Consider the following 22,217-nt stretch of genomic DNA (forward strand, 5'->3'; position numbering starts at 1 on the left):
TGTCAAACGTCTCATACACTTCGAAGAGGAAAAATGATTCACATTTTCATGATAAACAATAACGAAATTTAAGTCAACAATACAAACGATCGAGATGATTTCACACAATGACAAGTGTCAAAAAGTTTAGAACAAGGACTTCAAAACGTTTTTGTGCAGAGAAATTGTGTTGCAGATCAGAATCAACTGTTGCTACTTTTCATTGTGATGACTGTGGCTCAGACCAGTGTGAAGACTGTTGTGAAACAATACATTCAACCAATGTCAGTTTTGAATTACATGATAAAAATGTGATTAAAGGTCCTCATCATTCAGAACTATGTCAAATTTCTAAAATACTACCATCTAAAATATGTATAGATGAAAATTTTGCTGATTTATGGTGCGAAGTGTGTTGCATAAACTTCTGCAATTATTGTTTTGAGGTTTTTCACAAGCTGTCATCTCGAAAAACACATAGAAAAATATCATTTAAAGAGCATAAACTTCGGGAACAACAGAAGGCAGAAGAAACACTACACATGAACATCCAGTCAGTGCCCCTGCCTATGAACATTCAGCCTTTGGCATTGTCCCCAGTCTCAGATGATGATTCATTGACCTACATTTCTTTTCCCCAAGAAGAGTCAAACATAGCAATGATTAACACAACACAGGTGCAGTCTGTTAATATTATACCAGATCTATGCGTCAATACAAATGATGACGATATCATTAATACTTTGGCGGAGAGCATGATTGAAAGTGAATATGATGAAATAGCAAGCTTCATGTTGCTTGATGATCAAGAACAGTTGAAGGTAATAGAGTATTAAAAATGATGAGAACATATTTACATACATAACATATATAAATTGCTAAGCAAAAGAGGCTCATATAACAAAAACATTAGACATTGGTAAAGAAAAAAGAAGGATTCTTTTCTAAAAGTTATGCATGTTACATGTATGTATGAAATGGGGATGGCAATGAAGCATCAACCTAGCACTAAAACATGTCATCTAGAGGTCTCTTTACGGTCTTGATGTCTTGCCTATACATGTATATTGATCAGGCTCTTAATAACCCTGTGAATCAGGTATCCTGTGACCATAATGCATTAAATTGCAATCGTACAACAAAGTTGTAATGATTAAAGGTTGTTTTCTTAGCTTTAAATATTTATAACTAAGGAATATAAAGTAATTATTTGTTATAAGCAACTTACCAGTGTGTTTGTGCATTACAAAAATTCTGGTTTTATATTTACATGTACATGTTCCTGTCTTGGTAGAAGTGTGTGATAACTTGCCAATTTAAATGATTCCTAATTAGTAGATGATCTAATTATAATTATATGAATTTCATATACATGTATATATACAATGTAATCAATGCTATTTGTTAGACAATAAAATAAATGATTAATTTTAACTTTAATTTGATTTATAGGTATCCAATGAAGAAGACTTTTTGAGCAAGCTTGAATGTGACAGTAATGATTTAGTAAAAGTTGTATCAATATTTGGAAACACAGGTGATGGAAAGTCATTTACCCTTAATCATACATTCTTTGGAGGGAAGGAGGTGTTTGAGACATCTGCTCAACAGAAATCATGCACTATTGGTGTGTGGGCAGCATACGACTCAAAGAGTAAAACAATCGTCATAGATACAGAAGGAATGTTAGGATTGACATCCAATCAGAATCAACGATCTAGACTTTTACTCAAAGTTTTGGCAGTATCAGATATTATTATATATCGTACACGAGCAGAAAGACTTCATACAGACATGTTTCAGTTTCTTTGTGATGCTTCAGCGACATATTATAAATACTTCTCTACCGAACTCCAGGAAATGGCTAAAAGAATTGGCAAGACTCTGGCTGACTTGACACCAGCAGTTATTGTCTTTCATGAAACTGTCAACACACAAATTTTATCAGGTATATACATTTTTATAAAGCTTAACATACAAAGTATTCTTGAAATTTAATTTTACTTTGAAAAATTGCACATATCTTGAGATCTTTAAAAAAAAAAAACAGCAATATTTCTTTAATGCTTCATATTATCTCCCTTGAAACTATAATTACACTTGTTAAATAGAATCACATGCAGCTATATCTGTATCCTATAAAGGTGTCACTATTCAATATGAAAAAAAAACAAATAATATACATGTAATGTAAATTATAGCTAGAAATGAGAGAAAGTAATTTAAAAACACATGCTTGTACAGGTTTCTTTAAAAATAAATACACATCTGACTCATGTAGATATCATGATGTCTTTTTGGTTTTATTGATAAGATGCCTTTTTTAGATAAATTCAGCATATCTTTTAAAAGATATCTGGAGGTCATCATAAGCCAACATGTTTATATTTATATCAAAATCTGAATCACCCCTCATCTTAAAAACTTGAAAATAGATTTAGTAATGAATACAATTTTTGAAATCAATACACAGTCCTCAATTATAAATAGACAAACCATGAAGAGATAGAGAAAACTAATTTGGACTTTTCCATTAAATAGTAGTCTTATTTTTGGACATGGGCCGGGTTGTTTGTCATTTATCTGGTTTATATAGTTGAATGTCAATACAGATGTACATGAAAAAATATATATGCATGCAAAATTACTGTTAGAAAAGATTATGTAGAGATTTTGCAGTTCTGCCTAAATTGATGCTAACTATAAACTGTTAATTTCTTTAACTTCTGATGTCTTATTTAAAATATGTCAAAGGTATTCAAAGAAATGTAGTGATTTAAGGGACGTAAAAACAGTACACAGATAAAATGCAAACAACCTGATGTATTTCTGCCTTAAGGTGGTACCCAACACCTTGACTAAAATTAGTTTGGCTTGTTTAATATTCATAAAATTTAGAATAAATATTTACTTTGACCATCTGACAAAAATATAAAAATTTCAAAAAATTTGAACCAAGCATTTTATCAGAAAAATTACACTGGTTATATAGCAGTTTGGGAAACACTAATTTTGATCATTGAAAAGCTTTTTATTCCCTTACAACACAAAGTCATTAAAACGTTTAGCTGATATTACAGAGTTATCTCCCTGTAGTGTTAGGTACCACCTTAATTGAAGCCAAACAGTTTTTCTCTTCTTCTGATATCTAATTTAAAAACTGCTATGTTTTAGTATTCAAATTGATGCAGTGATTTTTAGTAATACAATGTATAGAAAACTACCCAGAAAACAAAGCAAATTTATGTTATTGCAGGAAAACATTCCGCAGACAGTCAGCTTTGGGATCGATTTAGTCAGCTGGATTGTAAATTTCATTTCAAAGATTTACATTATGTTGGTGTTCAGACAAAAAGACCACCAACTGACTTCACACCGTTGAAGACAGTCTTAGAAACTTTGCTGGGAGATAAAACAAACAGAGCTTCTAAACAACCAAATGTTATCTACTGTACACTTAAGGTAAAATCTTATCTACTAAACTTAGTGACTGGTAAAAATGCAGAGTTTCTAGATAGCCATATTTGTTTTATTGAGACTTGTAGGAAAGATTTTTAAATATTATGAATAGAAATTTTTAACTTATTTAAGGAGCTATGGCATAGTACTTTGATTACAATCTAGACAGTTTTATGTTTCTAAATATATTTTATGTGAAATTTATACAAACATTTTGTCAATTTTGATTTTCTTTTCTCTCAATTTTTTAAACCTATTTTAAACCAAAATGTACACACATATGTTCATAATAAAGTTCACATATTGAATATAAATTTTATTCATATTTCAAAGAAAATGATTTTTTTTTCATTGCAGAATTTAAATGATAGATTTAGTGGTCACTTAGACAGACCTGAGATAGGAACTTTTCCTGATCAGATATTTTCCTGTCCTGTAAGGTGCTTGTCTTGCCAGTAAGTATTTTAGAAAGAGAAAGATTAATAAAGGCCATGGGCATGTAACTTACTTTGTTAAGAGATGTTATTTCTAATGCAATGCGCACAAAGACTTGTCAGCTTGGATTGTTATAAGTCCAAATTTCAGAAGAAAAACAGATTCATTGCTTTTAAAATATCATTTATTTTTGTGAATTTTTTATTTTTAAGGTTTTGAAAAAAAAAAATTATAATCCAGAAAAACCTTGTAGTTTGTTGATCATTTCTTGGTGTTGAAGTATGGACACTGAAAGCTGTAAATCCATTTGCCAATTACCGATTTGATTTTATTACTACACACTTTTTAAACAAATTACTTCCCTTTGTCAACCATAGACTGGATCCATACTGGACAAAATTGGCTTTTGCCAATGCAAAGCATGATGAATTGAAAGTGATATATCGGAGGTTTAACTAATTTCTCATGAAAAATAATTTCTGATGTCAAAAGTATTTAGTTAAACAACAAATTGATGTTATTAAAAGATTTGAAAACCTTATAACTTACTCACATTTCGCACAGGTAGATTTGCTCTTTCTGCTAGCTCTCCATTGTAAATAAAAATTAATGTCCCTCATAAGGGAGACAACTTTTTTAGGGATCTATAATTATAGGGTCAATAACGGGAATTGACAAATAGCCTATTGAGGATAGCAAAATTAAAACTAGATATACTTTTTCAGAGAGAGCTGTATTAAATGTATGAACCATTGTGCTGAGAGTGATGGCCATGAAACAGAAAAGAGATGTACATACCAACACCAGTATCAGAACAAAGTCTTTTTATGCAAGGTAAAGACATACTTTCATTTTGTACATTGAAAGTTAAACAAATTACTTTTTATTAAATGCTTATTTATGTATTACTGAAAAATTATTACACCAGGGTTTTCGATATCACAAACTAGTCAAAACATTTACTAAATTTTATCATCGGTATAAAGACATCATTCGTAAATATAGCTCAACATGCAGACTTTTTATACGTTCAGGTATTTCGCATCCAATTTTTTATGGAAATATTCTTTATAAAGCACAAAGGTGTCAGTATTCACCTCATAAACTTACAAAACCTTTGAATAGACTTATTAAGAAGGGATATAATTACGATACTGTTGTCAAGTCATTAAAGATTGCATATTTTGGCGTTAATATTGAGTCACTGATAAGGTCTTTGCGTCGGAACTAAACACATTTATTCTAAAAACAGTTGTTGGCATGACACGGGTTATGTTCTTCTCATATATGTTATGATGGTATGATACTAAACCCCTTACGGGAAGGATTGTGCCTGATGTTCATATGATGACATCAATCATAATCTTTCAGTCAGTTTAATTGAAGTCTGGAGCTGGCATGTCAGTTAACTGCTAGTAGTCTGTTGTTATTTATGTATTATTGTCATTTTGTTTATTTTCTTTGGTTACATCTTCTGACATCAGACTCGGACTTCTCTTGAACTGAATTTTAATGTGCATATTGTTATGCTTTTACTTTTCTACACTGGTTAGAGGTATAGGGGGAGGGTTGAGATCTCACAAACATGTTTAACCCCGCCGCATTTTTGCGCCTGTCCCAAGTCAGGAGCCTCTGGCCTTTGTTAGTCTTGTATTATTTAAATTTTAGTTTCTTGTGTACAATTTGGAAATTAGTATGGCGTTCATTATCACTGAACTAGTATATATTTGTTTAGGGGCCAGCTGAAGGACGCCTCCGGGTGCGGGAATTTCTCGCTACATTGAAGACCTGTTGGTGACCTTCTGCTGTTGTGTTTTTTTTATTTTGGTCGGGTTGTTGTCTCTTTGACACATTCCCCATTTCCATTCTCAATTTTATTATGCTTGACGAGCAGGAGCTGCTAATCTTTCCAGATCAACTGAGAACTGCTCAGTATTTAGTTTTTTGTGTTGCGGCTTTTAAACAGATGTTACTTTTTTTTTCTATTTTCATTTTTTTATAATTAGAACTTCAATTTATTATTTGCCTCTAAATTTCATGTCAAAATAATGGTTAATGTGTGATAAAGTTAAGTTTAACTGAGCATTTGCAAGAATGTATGTTAATGGCATTTACACATCTATGGTTTATGTTGTAAAACAAGAATATCAAAACTACAGTATTGTTTTAAGACACATCCTGATCATTAACTTCTCTTTCTAAGTGCATTTACTCCACTTATACATGTTATATGTGATGTGATCAATGTCCCTAAATACTCAATTAACGGTTTATTGTTGCTTTTCTTGTTTCTGCAAAAAGAATAAGCTAACCACATGACTTTTGACTGTTTTAGACCTGTTTATTGGCTGGTAAACATAATGTTGTAGTACCTAAGACATCAGAATCAACAGATAATGTCTGGATGGGACTGGCTAAATATGTATGGACGGGGTGAGTAAATATTGAAATACATATAACGATATTTGTAAAAAGAATAATTTCAAATGTGAATGGTTTTAAAAAAAGACTTTCTAATGTTTGACCTCAAAACCAACTTTTATAAGATAGTAAAAAAAACAAAAAAGATGGTGACAGTGTCTGCATAGTTACATTAATTCACCATTTCCGAATCTAATGCATTCTGGGTAATATTTTCAAAAGTGTACACCAAAGCGTGGTGATTCGTTTAAAAGGTCCTTAACAATCGAAATTCAACCAATGACGTGACATTATTTTCATTTCGGGTACGAACAATGAAATTACCCATAGTACTTTAGATTCTGAAATGGCCAATTATTATTATTATAAGGAAAATAATAGATAAAACTTTATTAAATGACATGTGTTTTTGTTTTTAGAGAAGTTTTAGAGTGCCCCAAGTGTGGAGTTATCTACAGGAGTAGAGAACGTTGGTATGGTAACAAGAATATGGAGGACATTGTTTCTGTAGAAGTCAGACATGTCTGGCCTGATGTGAGTATCTTACATAAAGTGGGAAAATCTTGTAAGGTGTTTATGTTCCTGAATATTTTCAAAAAGTAAAATTTCTCTTCACATAAATTTGATATTTGTGGAAGTTTATAACTAAGGACAAAATTTGTCAGAAAAAATTAAACCTGCTAAAATAAACCGCTATACAGTTAGAAATCGTTTGTTTTAAACTAATTTTTACAATATTTAGGAAAATTAGAAATGAAAGTTGAATAGAAAACTTTGTTACTAATTTTTCTACATTGTAGCTTCTATTGACCTTTTTACTTTATTTGGTGGCGAAAACAACATCTCAATGCAAAATTGTAGAAACTAAAAAGAATTAAACCATCCGTGTCAACAATTTTTTTACAAAAACAAAACTCAGTTATATTTTTTCTTATATTCCAGGGTTACAAAAATCTACAGGGAACCAGTAATGCTGCCAGAAAAGTTATTGATAGCATGCAATACATTGCTGATTCAGTTACCAGTGTCAGTCAGAAACCAACTAAAATGATTTCTGATTGGATGACAGACCAGATAGCTCCTGACTACTGGGTTCCTAATTCACAGATAACAGTAAGTACTGACATTTTACTATTGAGTTTGGTCAACTGTGTTGTGTTGTCAATACGATATTTTATTTAAATACAAATTAAGTTTATAAGTATATTTTATTATTTTTCTGTGAACCCCTGCATCCGCACACGATCCACCTTAGCTGTCCTGCGTTGTAGTTACAACCGTCAGCCTCATGTCTACCGACCAGTTCCATTCTACCACCAACCTCACTGAAGAAACCGCCCATACCTCGAAGAAAAGAAAAACCTGCGACGAAGATATGGAGGATAATACAACCGCACCCGCTCCTACTACGATAACCATCCAAGAGAAAAACTTAGCCCACTTTAGAACCTTACGGAAATTGAACATTAAATTCATCCGCAGGTAGAACCACCTACAATACCTCGAACACATCTACCAAGATTTACAATTCCCAGAATTGCGGCGATCATACACTTCACCTTTTACTAATTCAATGGAAGCAGTACCTCCCTCGGAGGGAAGCCAGTTGAATTGGTACGGGATGGCCAATGGGGTGTTGTCCAATTTGGAAATGAACTGACATTTTATGAGCCACTTCCATCATTTCTACAATATTACCAATAGAAACTTAACTTTTATTCTTGCTACATTATAAACACTATTTTACATTTTCACTTTCACTTTTATTCTTTCACGTCATGATTAATACAACGGCATTATATACACTTTATGAACATGTAAACTCTGTTATATTGTCCTGATGACGCCGCATTAGCGGCGAAACATGTCGACTCAATAAAACTATCACCTTGCGGTAACCTAGATGTTGTTGTCTCTACATATTATATTTCCATGAGGTTTTAAGACAACCGCAGCATACTTCGGTATCCATCTTGGTTACTCTACCAGCTTTTCCGTTAGAAGGTGTTGGTTCACTCGTCACATATTATAAGTATATTGGTAAAAAGTGTCATGTCTTTTCTTTTTGAGATTAACCCAAGAATCTTAATAGAACTGTGATAGACCAGACATCCTCTGATTTTATATGAAAACCTCCTTTATGCAAGTAGAGTAATTTTTCATTCATATAGAACAAATCAAACTTTCATTAAATATAATTTTTAGACTGATTACGAGTGTGTGATTACGGATTGTTAATGACAAAAGATATTCTTTTATTTTTCAGAATTGTAAAAAATGTCAGAAGGAACTTGATAATGAACAGAAGCATCACTGCCGTGCATGTGGTGAAGGATTTTGTGATGACTGCTCATCAAAGAAACGACTAATACCAGAGAGAGGCTGGAATTTCCTTGTTCGTGTATGTGATGATTGTTACAGTTTAGAAAACTCAACAGGTGAGTAATAATCCTCCCTTTTAAATTAACAGAATGTTATCAGTTTTGCATTATTTTCATTATTTTTTATGGAACACCGTTTTTTTTCTGGATTTTGTGGGTGAACTAGTTTTTATGTTTAAAGATGTACAACTTATATAAAGGATCGTATGCAAACCTTTTTAAGAACACAATTTTTCGATATCCATGAAAAACTGGTATCAACTCAATGTTATGAATCTATGTTAATATAACATCAACTGAAAACAGATATTAAATTTTTAACAAATTAGAATGTGATTTGGTGTTTGAATAATTGTGATTTTAAATGCAGTAAGAAATGAAATTAATTTTAATGACATCATTTTCCAGAAATCCCTGGTGGAAGGGAGCCACAAGTTACTGCCAGAAAAGTTGGTGAGGTGCTGTCATCTGCTATCAGTGTTGTTGGTTCTACTGTAATCTATCCAGTAGGTAAGTTGGTGAGGTGCTGTCGTCTGCTATCAGTGTTGTTGGTTCTACTGTAATCTATCCAGTGGGTAAGTTGATGAGGTGCTGTCATCTGCCATCAGTGTTATTGATTCTACTGTAACCTATCCAGTGGGTAAGTTGGTGAGATGCTGTCATCTGCTATCAGTGTTTTTGGTTTGACTGTAACCTATCCAGTGGGTAAGTTGGTGAGGTGCTGTCGTCTGCCATCAGTGTTATTGATTCTACTGTAACCTATCCAGTTGGTAAGGTGCTGTCGTCTGCTATCAGTGTTGTTGGTTCTACTGTAACCTATCCAGTGGGTAAGTTGATAAGGTGCTGTCGTCTGCTATCAGTGTTGTTGGTTCGACTGTAACCTATCCAGTTGGTAAATTGATGAGGGGATGTCATCTGCCATCATTAGTGTTGTTGTTCTACTGTAACCAATCCATTGGATAAGATCACTGTTATCAGGTCTGGAGAAAAATCTATGATAGGGTTTCCTTACATTTGATTCTGGTATAACCTTCAAGTGTTCTTAAGACTATATTTAGACAGCCAAAAATGTACAGTTTCTGAGTGTATTCATTTAGAAACTTTAGCAATTGTTGGATAAAATGTTAAAATTCAAGTTTTCATTTTTGAGACACCTATCTTCGTCTTGTCTCAAATTTGTGTACAATAATAAAAACATCACAATTGTATATCTTAAAAAAACAACCTATCACCAAAACCAATATTTTCTTGTCTACAATATGAATTCAAAGCTGTAGTTTAACAGCTATCTGTTTTCCCTCTATTCTTTTATTCACATATTGTAAAATGATGAAGAGTATGTTTTTCATTGCAGGTATGTTAAAGGATTCAGCTAGACCAACCTACTGGACTCCAGATGAACATATTACTAAATGCTGTGTTTGTGAAACACCATTTGGACCTAAATTGAAAATACACCATTGTCGAGCTTGTGGAGAGGGTGTGTGCCATGATTGCTCACCAGACAAACGTCCTGTTCCTCTCAGAGGATGGGATTATCCTGTCAGAGTGTGTCAGAAATGCTTTCAGAAGAAAGATAAAGTGTAACCATGTGATAACTTGATGGCCATCTGACAACTTTTTGGCCATGTGACATCTTAACATTCATGTGACATCTTCACAGCCAGATGACTTCATCATTCCTTATGGAATGTGTGTCTTTAGTGAGACCATCTTTGTAAATAGGCCAGTTTCGGGAAATGATTATGTTATTGAAAGGCATTTAATGTTGTACAGGCTATTATATATATTAGATTTTCTGTACTATATTTAAGTAAATTCTATTAAATTGAAAGCCTTAAGTACATATGATTCATTTTTATAAGTCAGGTGAAGGTTATCACAGATTAAATTGAATTATTCAGTTCATTGTTTCAAGAATTGGGTTTTGGTGAAAATTACTGTGCTTCTAGATTCAATCAAATATAGAAAGTAGTTTTAAAGAATTAGATATGTTTGAATTGCTAAAACCAGTTTCCAGGCTTCCATTGCAATATGTTGGTTAAAAGTAATTGTTTGTTAGATATTTTTGTATGATTGCTGTCTGATTAAAATACAGAATCTGTGTCGAAAGGTTGATTATGTAATCTGATGATAACTCGCCATTCTCTAGTTTAGCTGAATAACGCGCGTAGCAGGATATTTAACAATGTGCACCACCTTTTTTTTGTTATTTCTAATAGACAGAAAAAATATTGCAGTCATTTCTTATAATTTAATTCTAAATTCCATTTTAAACTGTAGAAAAAGATTTTTAAAAAAGTTGATGACATTACAGTCACATGACTAAATTATGTCTATGGGCTGATAACAAAATAACATCAGCCAATCACAAGATGCAATACATCCAAAATTAAATTATTACAGAAATGTTTTTTTAAGTGATTCTTTTCATATGGATGTAAACAATAATATTATGTTATATTATGTTTTAACTTTTATGCAAATACTTATACTTTTTAGTTTTAATTCAATTAAATACTATCAAAATAATTTTAAGAGAAGATAACTCAGATAATTTAATATTAATATGGATTGTTTAAAGTGTGAGTGTAAATACTTTGATAGATAGTGAAAGAATAAATATCCGGTTAGCCCTTTTTCGCATTTTCGAAGAGAATTTAATACAGATTGTCTTCTTGTATTTTATTGTAATATTTTTATATTCTTCCTAGTCACACAAATTTTAATCTTAATGAACAAAGCAAAACATGTGTGCACAGCTTGTATTTTGAGTATAAGGTCATTGACATATGCGCTTTATTATTTTTTTTCAGAAATGGAATATTTATATACAAGATAATACAAAATGTGTACAAAAATATTCTATAATAATTGATTTATTGTAGAAAATAAATACTTGTTTATGGCAGGTAGCCAGAATAAACTTGGCAGGTTGTCAAAAACAAAAATCTGCTATTTATATTATGTTAATGTCACATCTGGTAAAGGCAGTTCATTTTTAGGGCAGTTTAAGCATAATTTATTGTGAAATGCCAAATTTGGGTTTATGCACTTGTTTGAATTTATATTCATATAAGGGATGTCTTGAAAATGGTTATAGGATGTTTTTTATACTGCAACTAGTTGTGTTTATTTCCTAAATATAGTAACACAGCTATATTTTGAATAATGTCAATTTTATCATGGAACACGGTCTCCACAGTCGGGTTCATTAAGGGATGAAAATAAGTTTGATATTTGTTTAACTATTTAAAAAGCTATCAATTTAATAATTTAAGTTGCAATATAAAAACAATAGAGGGTCCTTCCCCAGTTTCTCAGCCTCATACAAAACAGTTTATATTTTTCTGACATTGACCTAATATTATATATATAATGTTAATGTGTAAATGTACAGGTATTTTTTTTTAAGTTTAATCAAAACTTTAGATATGTAGGTACAATCGTGTAATATATGCTTAGAATATGCCATTTTAATCAGAACAAATGGTGATAAGTTGTTTTGTTGATTTTTCCTTTCAAGTAAAGTGCAAGAAATTGTTAATAATTTTACTTGGTTGTAGTCTTGCATTTGGTTTACAGAATAGAGAATACTAGACAAAGAGAACAGAAAAATTGGGAAAATAAGGCCGAAATAATATAAAGAAACGAGAAAATTTGGTGCTTAAATGTTAATTCAATAGAATAAAGAAAAAAATAAGTAAACAGAAAAGGGGCCTGAAAAATAAAACACTATAGAAATAAGGGAAACATCGTACAAACCCACATGCATTTGTGACAACTTTCTAGTAAAGAAAAACTTATTCTGTAGCTTTTCAATAGTATAAGTTTAAGATGTGAAACCAGTAATTTGCATAACAGGGATAGATATACCTAGGTTTGTATCAACCATTAAGCTTCAAGTTCTGATTAACACAATTCTTTTACATAAATGGGTAAAAGACATCCTCGAAACTGCATATAACAGATACGTTACAGATTTGAAAATAGTTATCTCCCTTATCAAAGTTTGTTCCCTGTATTTCGTTCTCATAAAAGCAATACAAAATAAATCAACAGATTCACAATTAATGTTTTTATTAACTTGAAATGAGCAAGGGAGATATAATTTCAAAAATTACTGATTGCTGGAAGGAATTCAAGTTAAAAGAGGTGTATATAAACATAATGAAACAGGTACTTGAAAGCTTGGTCTAAGTTCAATTACTATTATATTTATAATTTTCTTGTGGTTATCAGGTTTCTTAAGGAAATCTTGAAATAGAGTGCAATATATGTATATGTATAGGATTTTTTAAGGAATTATTATTATATACCTGAATTTTAAAAGCTTTTTCAATTATATGTCTGTGTGGGGATTAAGTGTTGAAAAGATGTTTTTGTAAGACCCCAACCATATAATTTAAAACCAAAATGTTACTGCATTATTGTGTGAAAAGTTGTTTTTTAACCATACTACCCCTATGTTATTAACATTTGAAGCCTTCCAACCCCACACAAAACATTTTGGAATAGTCCTTAGGTTGAACCTGATGGGATCTGTTTTCATTTAAGATTGAAAAAGTACAGGATTTGGTTAAACATTTTTAGTGTAATTGGAGAATCTTTATATTACAAGACATTGCTGTATGCTAAATTTAAGATTATAGTCCGAGTTGAAACAAGACTAGAAGCAATAAGGGCACTTTTTCACCTCATTTTGTTTTCACCCAGCTTCAGTTATTTTAGGTATGATCTCTTAATTTCTTAATCACAAATATTTAGCTATATTTATCAAATTCGACCATTTATCAGCAAAAATGAAATAGTTCCATTCTCAAAATGAAATGTCTCAGTAAAATTACATACTTAAAAGACAGTTAAATACTTTTAAAACTTTTAACAAAAAATACATCTTGTAATATTTTACATTTTTCTGCCAACTATTTAAAAGACTCATGAAGCCGGAAACCTTAAGGATAACTCAATCAGTATAAAACCTAATAACAATATTTTTATGTGATACTAGCTTTTTGTTTTTTTTTATTGTTGATTTATTTACATGAACTTTGAACTTTGTTGATTTTTAAATTAAAAATATAAATTGATTTTGCTGTTATTTTATATTTTAAATCCTTTATCTGGTGTTGTCTGCTCTATGTTCGGGTTGTTGTCTCTTTGAAACATTCCCCATTTCAATTCTAAATTTAATTCCAATCAATTCGCCTTTTATGATGAGAATGGGAGATGTGCTCTGTGCAATCTTGAAGTTGAATTACATAAAACTTCCTTTTACCCATAGATATCAGAAGATATGGTATGAGTGCCAATGAGACAACTCTCCATCCAAGTCACAATTTGTAAAAATAAACCATTATACCCGGTAGGTCAAAGTATGGTATTCAACAATTATAATGTATATACCGGTAAAACATGAGTTAATTTTCTTAAGTCATCTGAACTTGGTATGATGGTATCCATAAGTCATGGAGATAGTCTGTGTTTTGTTAGTGAATACATTGAAGAACATATGGAATGTTACTCTTTTATACAGATTGTGTTTAGTAAACTACTAATTGGATATTTTTATTACCGGTATGCCCCACCTATGATAGAAGAGGAGCATTATGTTTTCTGGTCTGTGCGTCCGTCCGTTCGTCTGTCTCCTGCTTCAGGTTTAGTTTTTGATGAAGCTGATGTTCAATCAACTTGAAACTTAGTACACATGTTACTTGTGATATGATCTTTCTAATTTTAAGCCAAATTAGACTTTTGATCCCAATTTCACAGTCCACTGAACACAGAAAATGAAAGTGCGAGTTTCAGGTTAAAGTTTTTTGGTCGAGGTAGTTTTTGATGAAGTTGAGGTCCAATCAACTTGACACTTAGAACACATGTTACCTTTGGTATGATCTTTTTAATTTTAATGGCAAATTAGATTTTTTATCCAATTTCAGTCCATTAAACATGGAAAATGAAAGGGTGAATGAGATATCCATGTACTTTGGACACATTCTTGTTTTACATGGTTAAGAAGGTCAACATGCAATTATATACTTTGCAATGTTATTATTGCCAAGTATCCAACATTTAGGAGTAAGAGTTAAGATTGATCAGCTAGGTATCAGAATCATTTATGTGGAGGGTACCATACTTCCTGCATACTGAAATGTGCACGTTTACATTGCAACGCAGTGTGTCTAGTATAAAGCAGGGATCAAATTCATTTCACTTTTAACATGTTTTTGTCATGATTAAGCATTTAGTTTGCCACTGGACATTAAAGCAGGCATCTATCTTCGTCTCAATCTTCATGGAAAAAACAGGATTATGCATTTAGTAGGTATCTGAGTCTGTTTGTCTCGCTGTGTTGAAGACTAATTGGCCGCCTTTACCTGTAATCTGATCATTGGTTGGGATCTTGTCTCTTTGACACATTCCCCATTTCAGTTCTCAATTTTATCAGATAAGCATAAGTATTCTAAGGATTTCTTTTTCAAAAGGGGTACCACAAATTAACCTCTCAAAAGCAAAATAAAAGTTCAATGGCAGATATGCAGAAATCAAGCATCAGTGAAATCATGGATTTTTTTCCTCAATACACATCAGTTAATATAAATCAACAATGTTTAAAAATATTTATTGTTTCTTTATAGATATGCTTAGATATATGCTTAACAAATTTCTAATATTCATTCATTCATAACATATAATAAGCTCTCTAATACATGAAACAGAATTAAAAGCCTAATTTGTCAGGGGCATATTCCTCACATTTTTATACACACCTGTGACTCATTTCACTAAAAATCTTACAATTAAAATTGATTGCAAGTTTTACTGAAATTGTATGACTTACGAGTAATCTTAAGAACTGCTGGTTTTCATTTATTTGAGTTAGAGTGTTTCTGATGTAGTAAATCTAGAGATGCCTTCAGATTTACAAAATGTTATTTTCATTCGTAACAATAGACACATCATAAACTATTAAAGCTTAAGTCAAATCACTACAGAATGAAAATGAGTTCGAGGGGTGACAGAGACATACAAAATATTTGAGGTGGACAGACAGAAGTCTGAAATTATATGGAATGTGAATTCAATGCCTTATGTAAATAAGTCGTACTGACATATACTCCTTTACATAGAAAATTTAACTCTGACCTGATCACTGGAACAAATAAAAGAGGAAAGTGTCAGGTGATCAACAGCCTTAACAAAATTTGATAAATTAGGGATACAGTGCAAATGTATAAATTTACAATTATCAACAGTGGTAATACATTAATGCATAAAATGGGATGGTTACTGTGGACCCAGGTCTTGATTAATTAAACTTGACTAAGTAAGTCAAGAGAAAATATACTTGTATGCTTATATTTGAGATAAATAAATGAAAATATGTTTGAAGACCTGTTGGTGACCTTCTGCTGTTGTTTTTTCTATGGTCGGGTTGTTGTCTTTTTGATACATTCCCCATTTCAATTCTCAATTTTATTATGCATATATGACAATACATTAAATTATATATGGATTCTTGTAATCATGTATTCAATGGGACTTTCTTTCTCTCTCACTTCCATTATTCAAATCTATTATCATTTAGACTTTCTTTCTCTCACTTTCACTATAACTGTCAGACATTTACTCAATGGGACTTTCTTTTTCTCTCTTACTTTCATTAAATATATAAACATCCATCAAAACAAAAGTAAACACATGCAAACAAACAAATCACAGATATCCATTACAGAATTACACATTCTGAATATACACAAACTCACATACAAAAACTGAAGTTAAAAAACATAAACAAAAAAGTATGCATCATAGAAGTGAAAATTCTGAAATTATTGCAATGTTTTTATTAATGCAAAAACTGTGACATTATCAGGTTATCATTAAAAAACTTCAATAAATATTTGCAATCAAATTATTTATTTAGATATTACTTTCTGCCAGTGGTCAAGGATTTGCAATAATAAATGCAAGCATTAATTTCTGAACTTACAGTTATCAAATCATTTTAAAGAATATCACATGATATTAAAATTTCCCAGTTAAATACATTTTTAGTACAATGTGGACCTGTTCATATTTTATCTGATTTCATATCCAGACTTTTTATACAATCTCAGTCTACTGGATGTTTACTGGGAGGTTCATCATAAACATCAGTCTAGTTGTTATGGTTCTGTGATCATGAATGTTTAGTAAAGAATTTCCAATAAATAACTCCACCTAGTCCACACACTTCTAACAGGATTATCACAATTAAAATCATCTTGTTGGTCATCACTCTGAAAGAAGCCAAGATATTGTTTATTTGTATGGTATATCATCTTTTTCTTACACTTTCAACATTTTATCAGCATTTAAAACAGACAATCTATAAACCTCAAGATGTATGTAATTTGTTTTTGAAATAAAGTATAATTGGTAGGGTTTCTGTTGTTTAAGCTTTATTTTTTAGTAAAATATTGTCTCTTTATTTTACTTTTTTTTACTGACAATGGCGCAAACTTCCTTTCTTCAGCTTTTTATTACCCTTAGTTTCTTATAATTTTTTTTTAAACATATTTAACCAATTTGTTGTTAATGAGGAATAAAATTCATCACACAATTCGGACGTAGGAGGCATATTGTAACATCCAATATTATGTATATCTCTGAGTGTAGATATATCCAGAATTTTATTATGATGTTGTTTACAAAAAGAAAGAAGATCGTCATATTAGAATTTTCATCAACTTATGGTTTAAGATTTCACTATTAGTATATTTCCCCTTTTTGTGCTTAGACATAAACAGAAACACTCAAACAGATAGGCCTTGCAATCAAGTCTCTTCCACCAATAAGATAAAATATAATAAAAGAATGCAAACCATTGGCAAATTTATAGAAAGTTTTATGAATTTAGAAGATTTAAATTGTCTCCCTTTGATGTTTTGATGTTGCAGAAGATAAATACCAGTAATTATTAAAGAAAACTGCCCTATAAACTACAGAAAATGTGTAAATATCTTACCTTGTTGCCATGGTTTTAAGGATTTTTCTACTTTTAGATAAATTTGAATCTGTATCATACAGCTGAAAAAGAAAAGGTAAATTTGAAAGCACAAAAGTGTTTAAAAAAACATGAACTTGGGTTTTGGCTTGATCAATTAATTTGATGTGGCTGGTAGGACTGAACCTCCAAAGTCAAACCACAACCAACACACTTTGAGTGATTTTGCATTAATGGACATTAAACCGTAAATGAACCACAACTCAGGTCTAAAATTAAAACCTGCCTTCCCATCCTCCTGTCCTCCCACTTTTGTTTAATTGAATAGCCCTATTGACTAACTCATATTGGTAATATCAGGTTGTTTTTGTAGTCGATTTCATGTGTATAGGATCCACAAATCCAAATGTTCAATAGACATATATGCTGATTTTGGCAAACTATAGATTTAAATATCCTTAAAAATACAAATTTGTTATCAATCCACAAAAATTGGCACCCACATTATATATTTTTATATTCACATACCCTATCTCTTGTTCTTCCTAAGGTTTCCCTCTGTCTTCCTAATTCATCAATTATTTCTACCCCTATTTCATCAGTTTCAGCTGCTATCTGATGTGTCCTTGCAATGCTATCTGTGGCACGATTCAAAGACTGAGTTCCCTGATAAAGTTTGTTTCTCGAAGAAGCTGCCATTTGCTATTACAAGAAAAATGTAACTTTACTTATGAAATTGATATTTTCAAACATTAAGAGTTAAGACAGTAGCACTTTCAACCTACAAAGCTCTGATCCTTATTCTCTTTTCAAACTTTGAACATTTCTTGTCACCAACATTTCTTGAATATATAACAAATGGTAAATTTGATGTTGTCGGTCACCATTATATTTTTCAAATAATGATTCCATTATACCGGGTGAAATTAATTTTAGCTCATTTGCAAAAGCTATTTTAATATCATTCTTTTTGGCCTTTGTAGCTCCAGGGAACATACCAACACCACAATTTGCTCAGAGTCCTTTTGAGCTAGTGATGATATCAATGGACATGTTTCCTTAAGAAAATACTGTCTTGAAAATGTTCCAAGATCAAAATCACTGTAAACTTCCTTATATTGTTGTTGTGTTATTTTGAATTCAGTTTTGGATTTTATAAATTTTGGTGCTCCAGTGGATCAATTGTTTATTTTCAGTGTAGAGATTGTAGATATTTGTTTGATTGTTATTACTCTTTTGGCCATGGTGTTGACTGTATTTCTTAAACATGTGACTTTCTTAGTACCTTACTAAAATTGCACCAAATATTCATTAGTTAGCCTGTCTTAAGAACTTATTAAGATTTTTTTTTACATTTACCTCATCTCTATCAAAACCAAAATTATCAGATCCTCTTCCTGTAGCTCCTTTACTTTTCTTCTGCAAAGAAATAATTTCACTGTTAAAAATTCAATTCAGGTTTGTTTATTTTTCAATGTGAGTGATTTCTAGTACGGTAATACATATATGTCTTTATTTTCTTGTTATCATAACTAGTCAGCAAAATGCCTCTTTACATACTTATTTAATTTTTTTTGCTTTCTAATTGTTGGAAGGGTAAAAATAATTCCTGAGGCCTTCATTTTAAATTCTGTCATTTTCTTCTATGAAATGAAATCTATCTTGCAAGTTTATATGCAGTCAATTATTGTTGATTAATAAGCGTTAGGACAATAGAAAAATGTTATGAAATTTTCTATGAGACGCTCACAAGTGCTGAGTTTGAATTTTCAAGGATTGTTTGTATGTGATATAAGATACCTAAGGGATTGGAAAGGTAAATAAGTTGACAATGGTACATGTACACAAAAATGTATGATATTCAAGGAGTTGGGGGACAGGATTTGTTTTCTTTACAGAATATTCTTTTTCACCTTTTGCATAGTTAAGCTGCATGAAAATTCACTTTTCTTAACATATTCCTTTTAAAGTGGTACCCAACACCTTCACTAAAATTAATTTGGCTCGTTTAACTTTCATAAAATTTTGACAAAGTATTTACTTTGACACTTTGACAAAAATATAAAAAATTCAAAAATTTGAACCATCAGTTTTATCAGGAAAATTACACTGGTTATATAGCAGTTTGACACACACTTATTTTGGTCATTGAGAAGCTTAATATTCCCTTAACATCACAACGTAATTAAAACGTTAAGCTGATTTTACAGAGTTATCTCCCTGTAGTGTACCTCCTTAATTCTGTTTTGTTCAGTTATTTTTTCAATTCTTACTAGGTCAAAATGTTCATTTAAAAATATGTTAATTATAGGTTAAACTAGTGACAATTTTGTGTCAAATGGTGGTCCTTCAACTTCAAATTCTCAAGAGTGCCCCCCCCCCCCCCCCCCACCCCAGTTCCCACCCAGCTTATATCAAATCCTGACTTGGCTTGTTATTAAGTCATTCTGTATTCATTCCAACTTACCAGATTTTTGGTTATATTATCTAAGTCATGTCTGTAGTTACGTATTCTTGATATTTGTTGAGATCTATAAGAAATAGGTGCCATCTTTGCTTCACTTTCCATTTCCTGTAGCTGAAATATAATAAAAAATATTGATTAAAATTTTGTTCCCTCTTTTATTCTTATGACTTAATCCACACCCGTCTAAAATTATGGAATATCTGATTCTTGGATTTAAAATAGTAATTTTAGAAAAAAATACATCAGTTTATAAAAAAAACTATCAATCATGTTAGTTTTAAGTTTTTGTTTGTTTTTTGTTTCTTGGCAACAATCTAAAGAAATAGTTTCTGCTGTATACATAAATTTTGCACAATTAATTCTTGTATTATGGATTCATTTATTTTTGTCCACATTTGTGTTTTTCATTCATAGATATTTTGTTGAGAGAAAAAAATATTTGTAGACTGTAATCAACATATTACGAGTTGAACCTTGACCTCTTGCTTTCTATACATTCGCTGTAAACAGAAAATTATTGAAAAGATCTTTTTAACTACATTTTTAGTCTACACTTACAATGCAGTTTGCTTCTTCAATATTTCTTTCTGCATGGCGAATGGCTGTCTTTTTCTCCTCTGTCAAAAAAATAACAACATAATTAAGAAAAAGAAAAATAATTGTCAAAATTATATTTTTTGGTTTAATACAAAATATATATATGTTAACTTATTATGTACAGATAGACTGTTCCAAAACATAATATTTCCCAGACTCAAATACCAAATAAATTTTTATAATGATGATAGAAGACCTTATGTTGATGCAAATATTTTTTTGCTTCTTTTATTCTTTCTACAAGTAAGATATTGTTAATAAATTTAACAGTTACTTTATCATATTTACTGTAAATAGCCTTATGGAACAAGATTGTTATACACGTTATCGATATTTTTTTTCGCCATTACTGAACATCACACAGCTTGTAAAAATTTGACATCAAAATACAAAATATCTGTTGCCATAATAGAAAAGTGATTGTTGTAAGACTTCAATGGCTTCAATAGTTCAAGCTGGACTGTGTCCAATACACCTTATCACTAATCCCGGCTGACCCTGCCGCTTGAACTTTTGACGCATACAACAATCACATTTGCATTATGGCGTCAGATATTTTGTTTTATGACGTCAGAATTTTACGGGAACCTGTGCAATATCCAGTAATGGCGGACAAATAGTGATAAGGTGTATAGATTCTTGGGTCAGCTGAGAATAGCAATAAGGTGAATTGTCCCCATCCCATATGTAGTCCTGCATAGTTTCTTCAACATTAGATTCATATTTATTTTTTCCTAGAACAATAAGATTCTGGAATTCCTTACTACACTATAAAGTAGCCAAGACTTTTAAATTTGGTGCAAAATCATATACATAGCTAGATCAAAATCATCTATAACTTTGAATATTAAATTAGTTAAGATTTTAAATCCACCCTAGTCTGTAGATAGATATAGGAAGATGTGGTGGTAGTCTAGTCTGTGCCTTTTTGCAATCTTTAACACATTGGAGTTAAGAAGTTTTATGTAGACTTTTGTCTGAAAACCCAACTTGACTCAGTCTCAGACTTTCAACATAAATTTCTGAATAAACATTAGGAAATTCAAATTGTAAAACATTAAAAGTTGTATATATTTACAACCTCCCTCAAAATTTGGGATTTTCCCTTCGACTCTGTCTCTTATACTGTCCAAAACACTTGACAAATCATCCTCAAGTGACTCAAACTTTTCAGAAGACATTTTGACATGACAGTCATGTGATCATTCTAAATACTGTATAAAGTTCGGGATGGAAAATATAAACAAGTGTGGACACAGATCAATGTGTTTGACAGTGTTTTCTGACAATATGTGTTCTTTATTTTCACCATAGGATTCTTTATTAAACTATTTATACTTATATGTATGGTATCTTAAATATGCACCATACATATTCTATTTATAAGGTTCCATAATGAATTTAATCATACGTTTTTTGATTGAGTTAAGTCTGCTAATTGATATTTTATCGTATGTTTTTATATGTTGTGATGTTATGCTATTGTTTC

At 31.1% G+C, this 22,217-nt stretch overlaps 2 protein-coding genes across 2 annotated transcripts; one reads left to right on the forward strand and one right to left on the reverse strand.

Moving 5' to 3' along the window:
* The first annotated feature begins 2 nt into the window (after positions 1–2).
* On the forward strand, positions 3–10,967 carry LOC134710017 (zinc finger FYVE domain-containing protein 1-like). Its single transcript, XM_063570163.1, has 11 exons — positions 3–800; positions 1,432–1,927; positions 3,236–3,441; positions 3,796–3,893; positions 4,599–4,707; positions 6,209–6,306; positions 6,714–6,828; positions 7,237–7,407; positions 8,561–8,732; positions 9,084–9,185; positions 10,030–10,967. The coding sequence occupies exons 1-11, from the start codon at positions 108–110 to the stop codon at positions 10,260–10,262; spliced, it is 2,493 nt and encodes an 830-aa protein (XP_063426233.1). The 5' UTR covers positions 3–107; the 3' UTR covers positions 10,263–10,967.
* Positions 10,968–15,313: 4,346 nt separating this feature from the next.
* Positions 15,314–21,963, reverse strand: LOC134710019 (vesicle transport through interaction with t-SNAREs homolog 1B-like). Its single transcript, XM_063570166.1, has 7 exons — positions 21,810–21,963; positions 20,690–20,748; positions 20,132–20,242; positions 19,024–19,083; positions 18,193–18,366; positions 17,686–17,747; positions 15,314–16,957 (listed from the first exon to the last, which is right to left on the reverse strand). The coding sequence occupies exons 1-7, from the start codon at positions 21,907–21,909 to the stop codon at positions 16,858–16,860; spliced, it is 666 nt and encodes a 221-aa protein (XP_063426236.1). The 5' UTR covers positions 21,910–21,963; the 3' UTR covers positions 15,314–16,857.
* Positions 21,964–22,217: the final 254 nt, after the last annotated feature.

Source organism: Mytilus trossulus, chromosome 3 (genome assembly GCF_036588685.1).
Source record: "Mytilus trossulus isolate FHL-02 chromosome 3, PNRI_Mtr1.1.1.hap1, whole genome shotgun sequence".
Taxonomy (NCBI): domain Eukaryota; kingdom Metazoa; phylum Mollusca; class Bivalvia; order Mytilida; family Mytilidae; genus Mytilus; species Mytilus trossulus.

Bases quoted from the DNA above. Each gene is read 5' to 3' on its own strand.
- LOC134710017 (XM_063570163.1), top strand. From the start codon at position 108: ATGACAAGTGTCAAAAAGTTTAGAACAAGGACTTCAAAACGTTTTTGT. The intron at 6,307-6,713 runs GTGAGTAAATAT...TTTTGTTTTTAG, and splicing joins GCTAAATATGTATGGACGGG to AGAAGTTTTAGAGTGCCCCA. The intron at 7,408-8,560 runs GTAAGTACTGAC...TTTATTTTTCAG, and splicing joins TTCCTAATTCACAGATAACA to AATTGTAAAAAATGTCAGAA.
- LOC134710019 (XM_063570166.1), bottom strand. From the start codon at position 21,909: ATGTCTTCTGAAAAGTTTGAGTCACTTGAGGATGATTTGTCAAGTGTT. The intron at 20,749-21,809 runs GTTGTAAATATA...TTTTTTTGACAG, and splicing joins AATCCCAAATTTTGAGGGAG to AGGAGAAAAAGACAGCCATT. The intron at 17,748-18,192 runs GTATGTGAATAT...TTTCTTTTTCAG, and splicing joins TAGGAAGAACAAGAGATAGG to CTGTATGATACAGATTCAAA.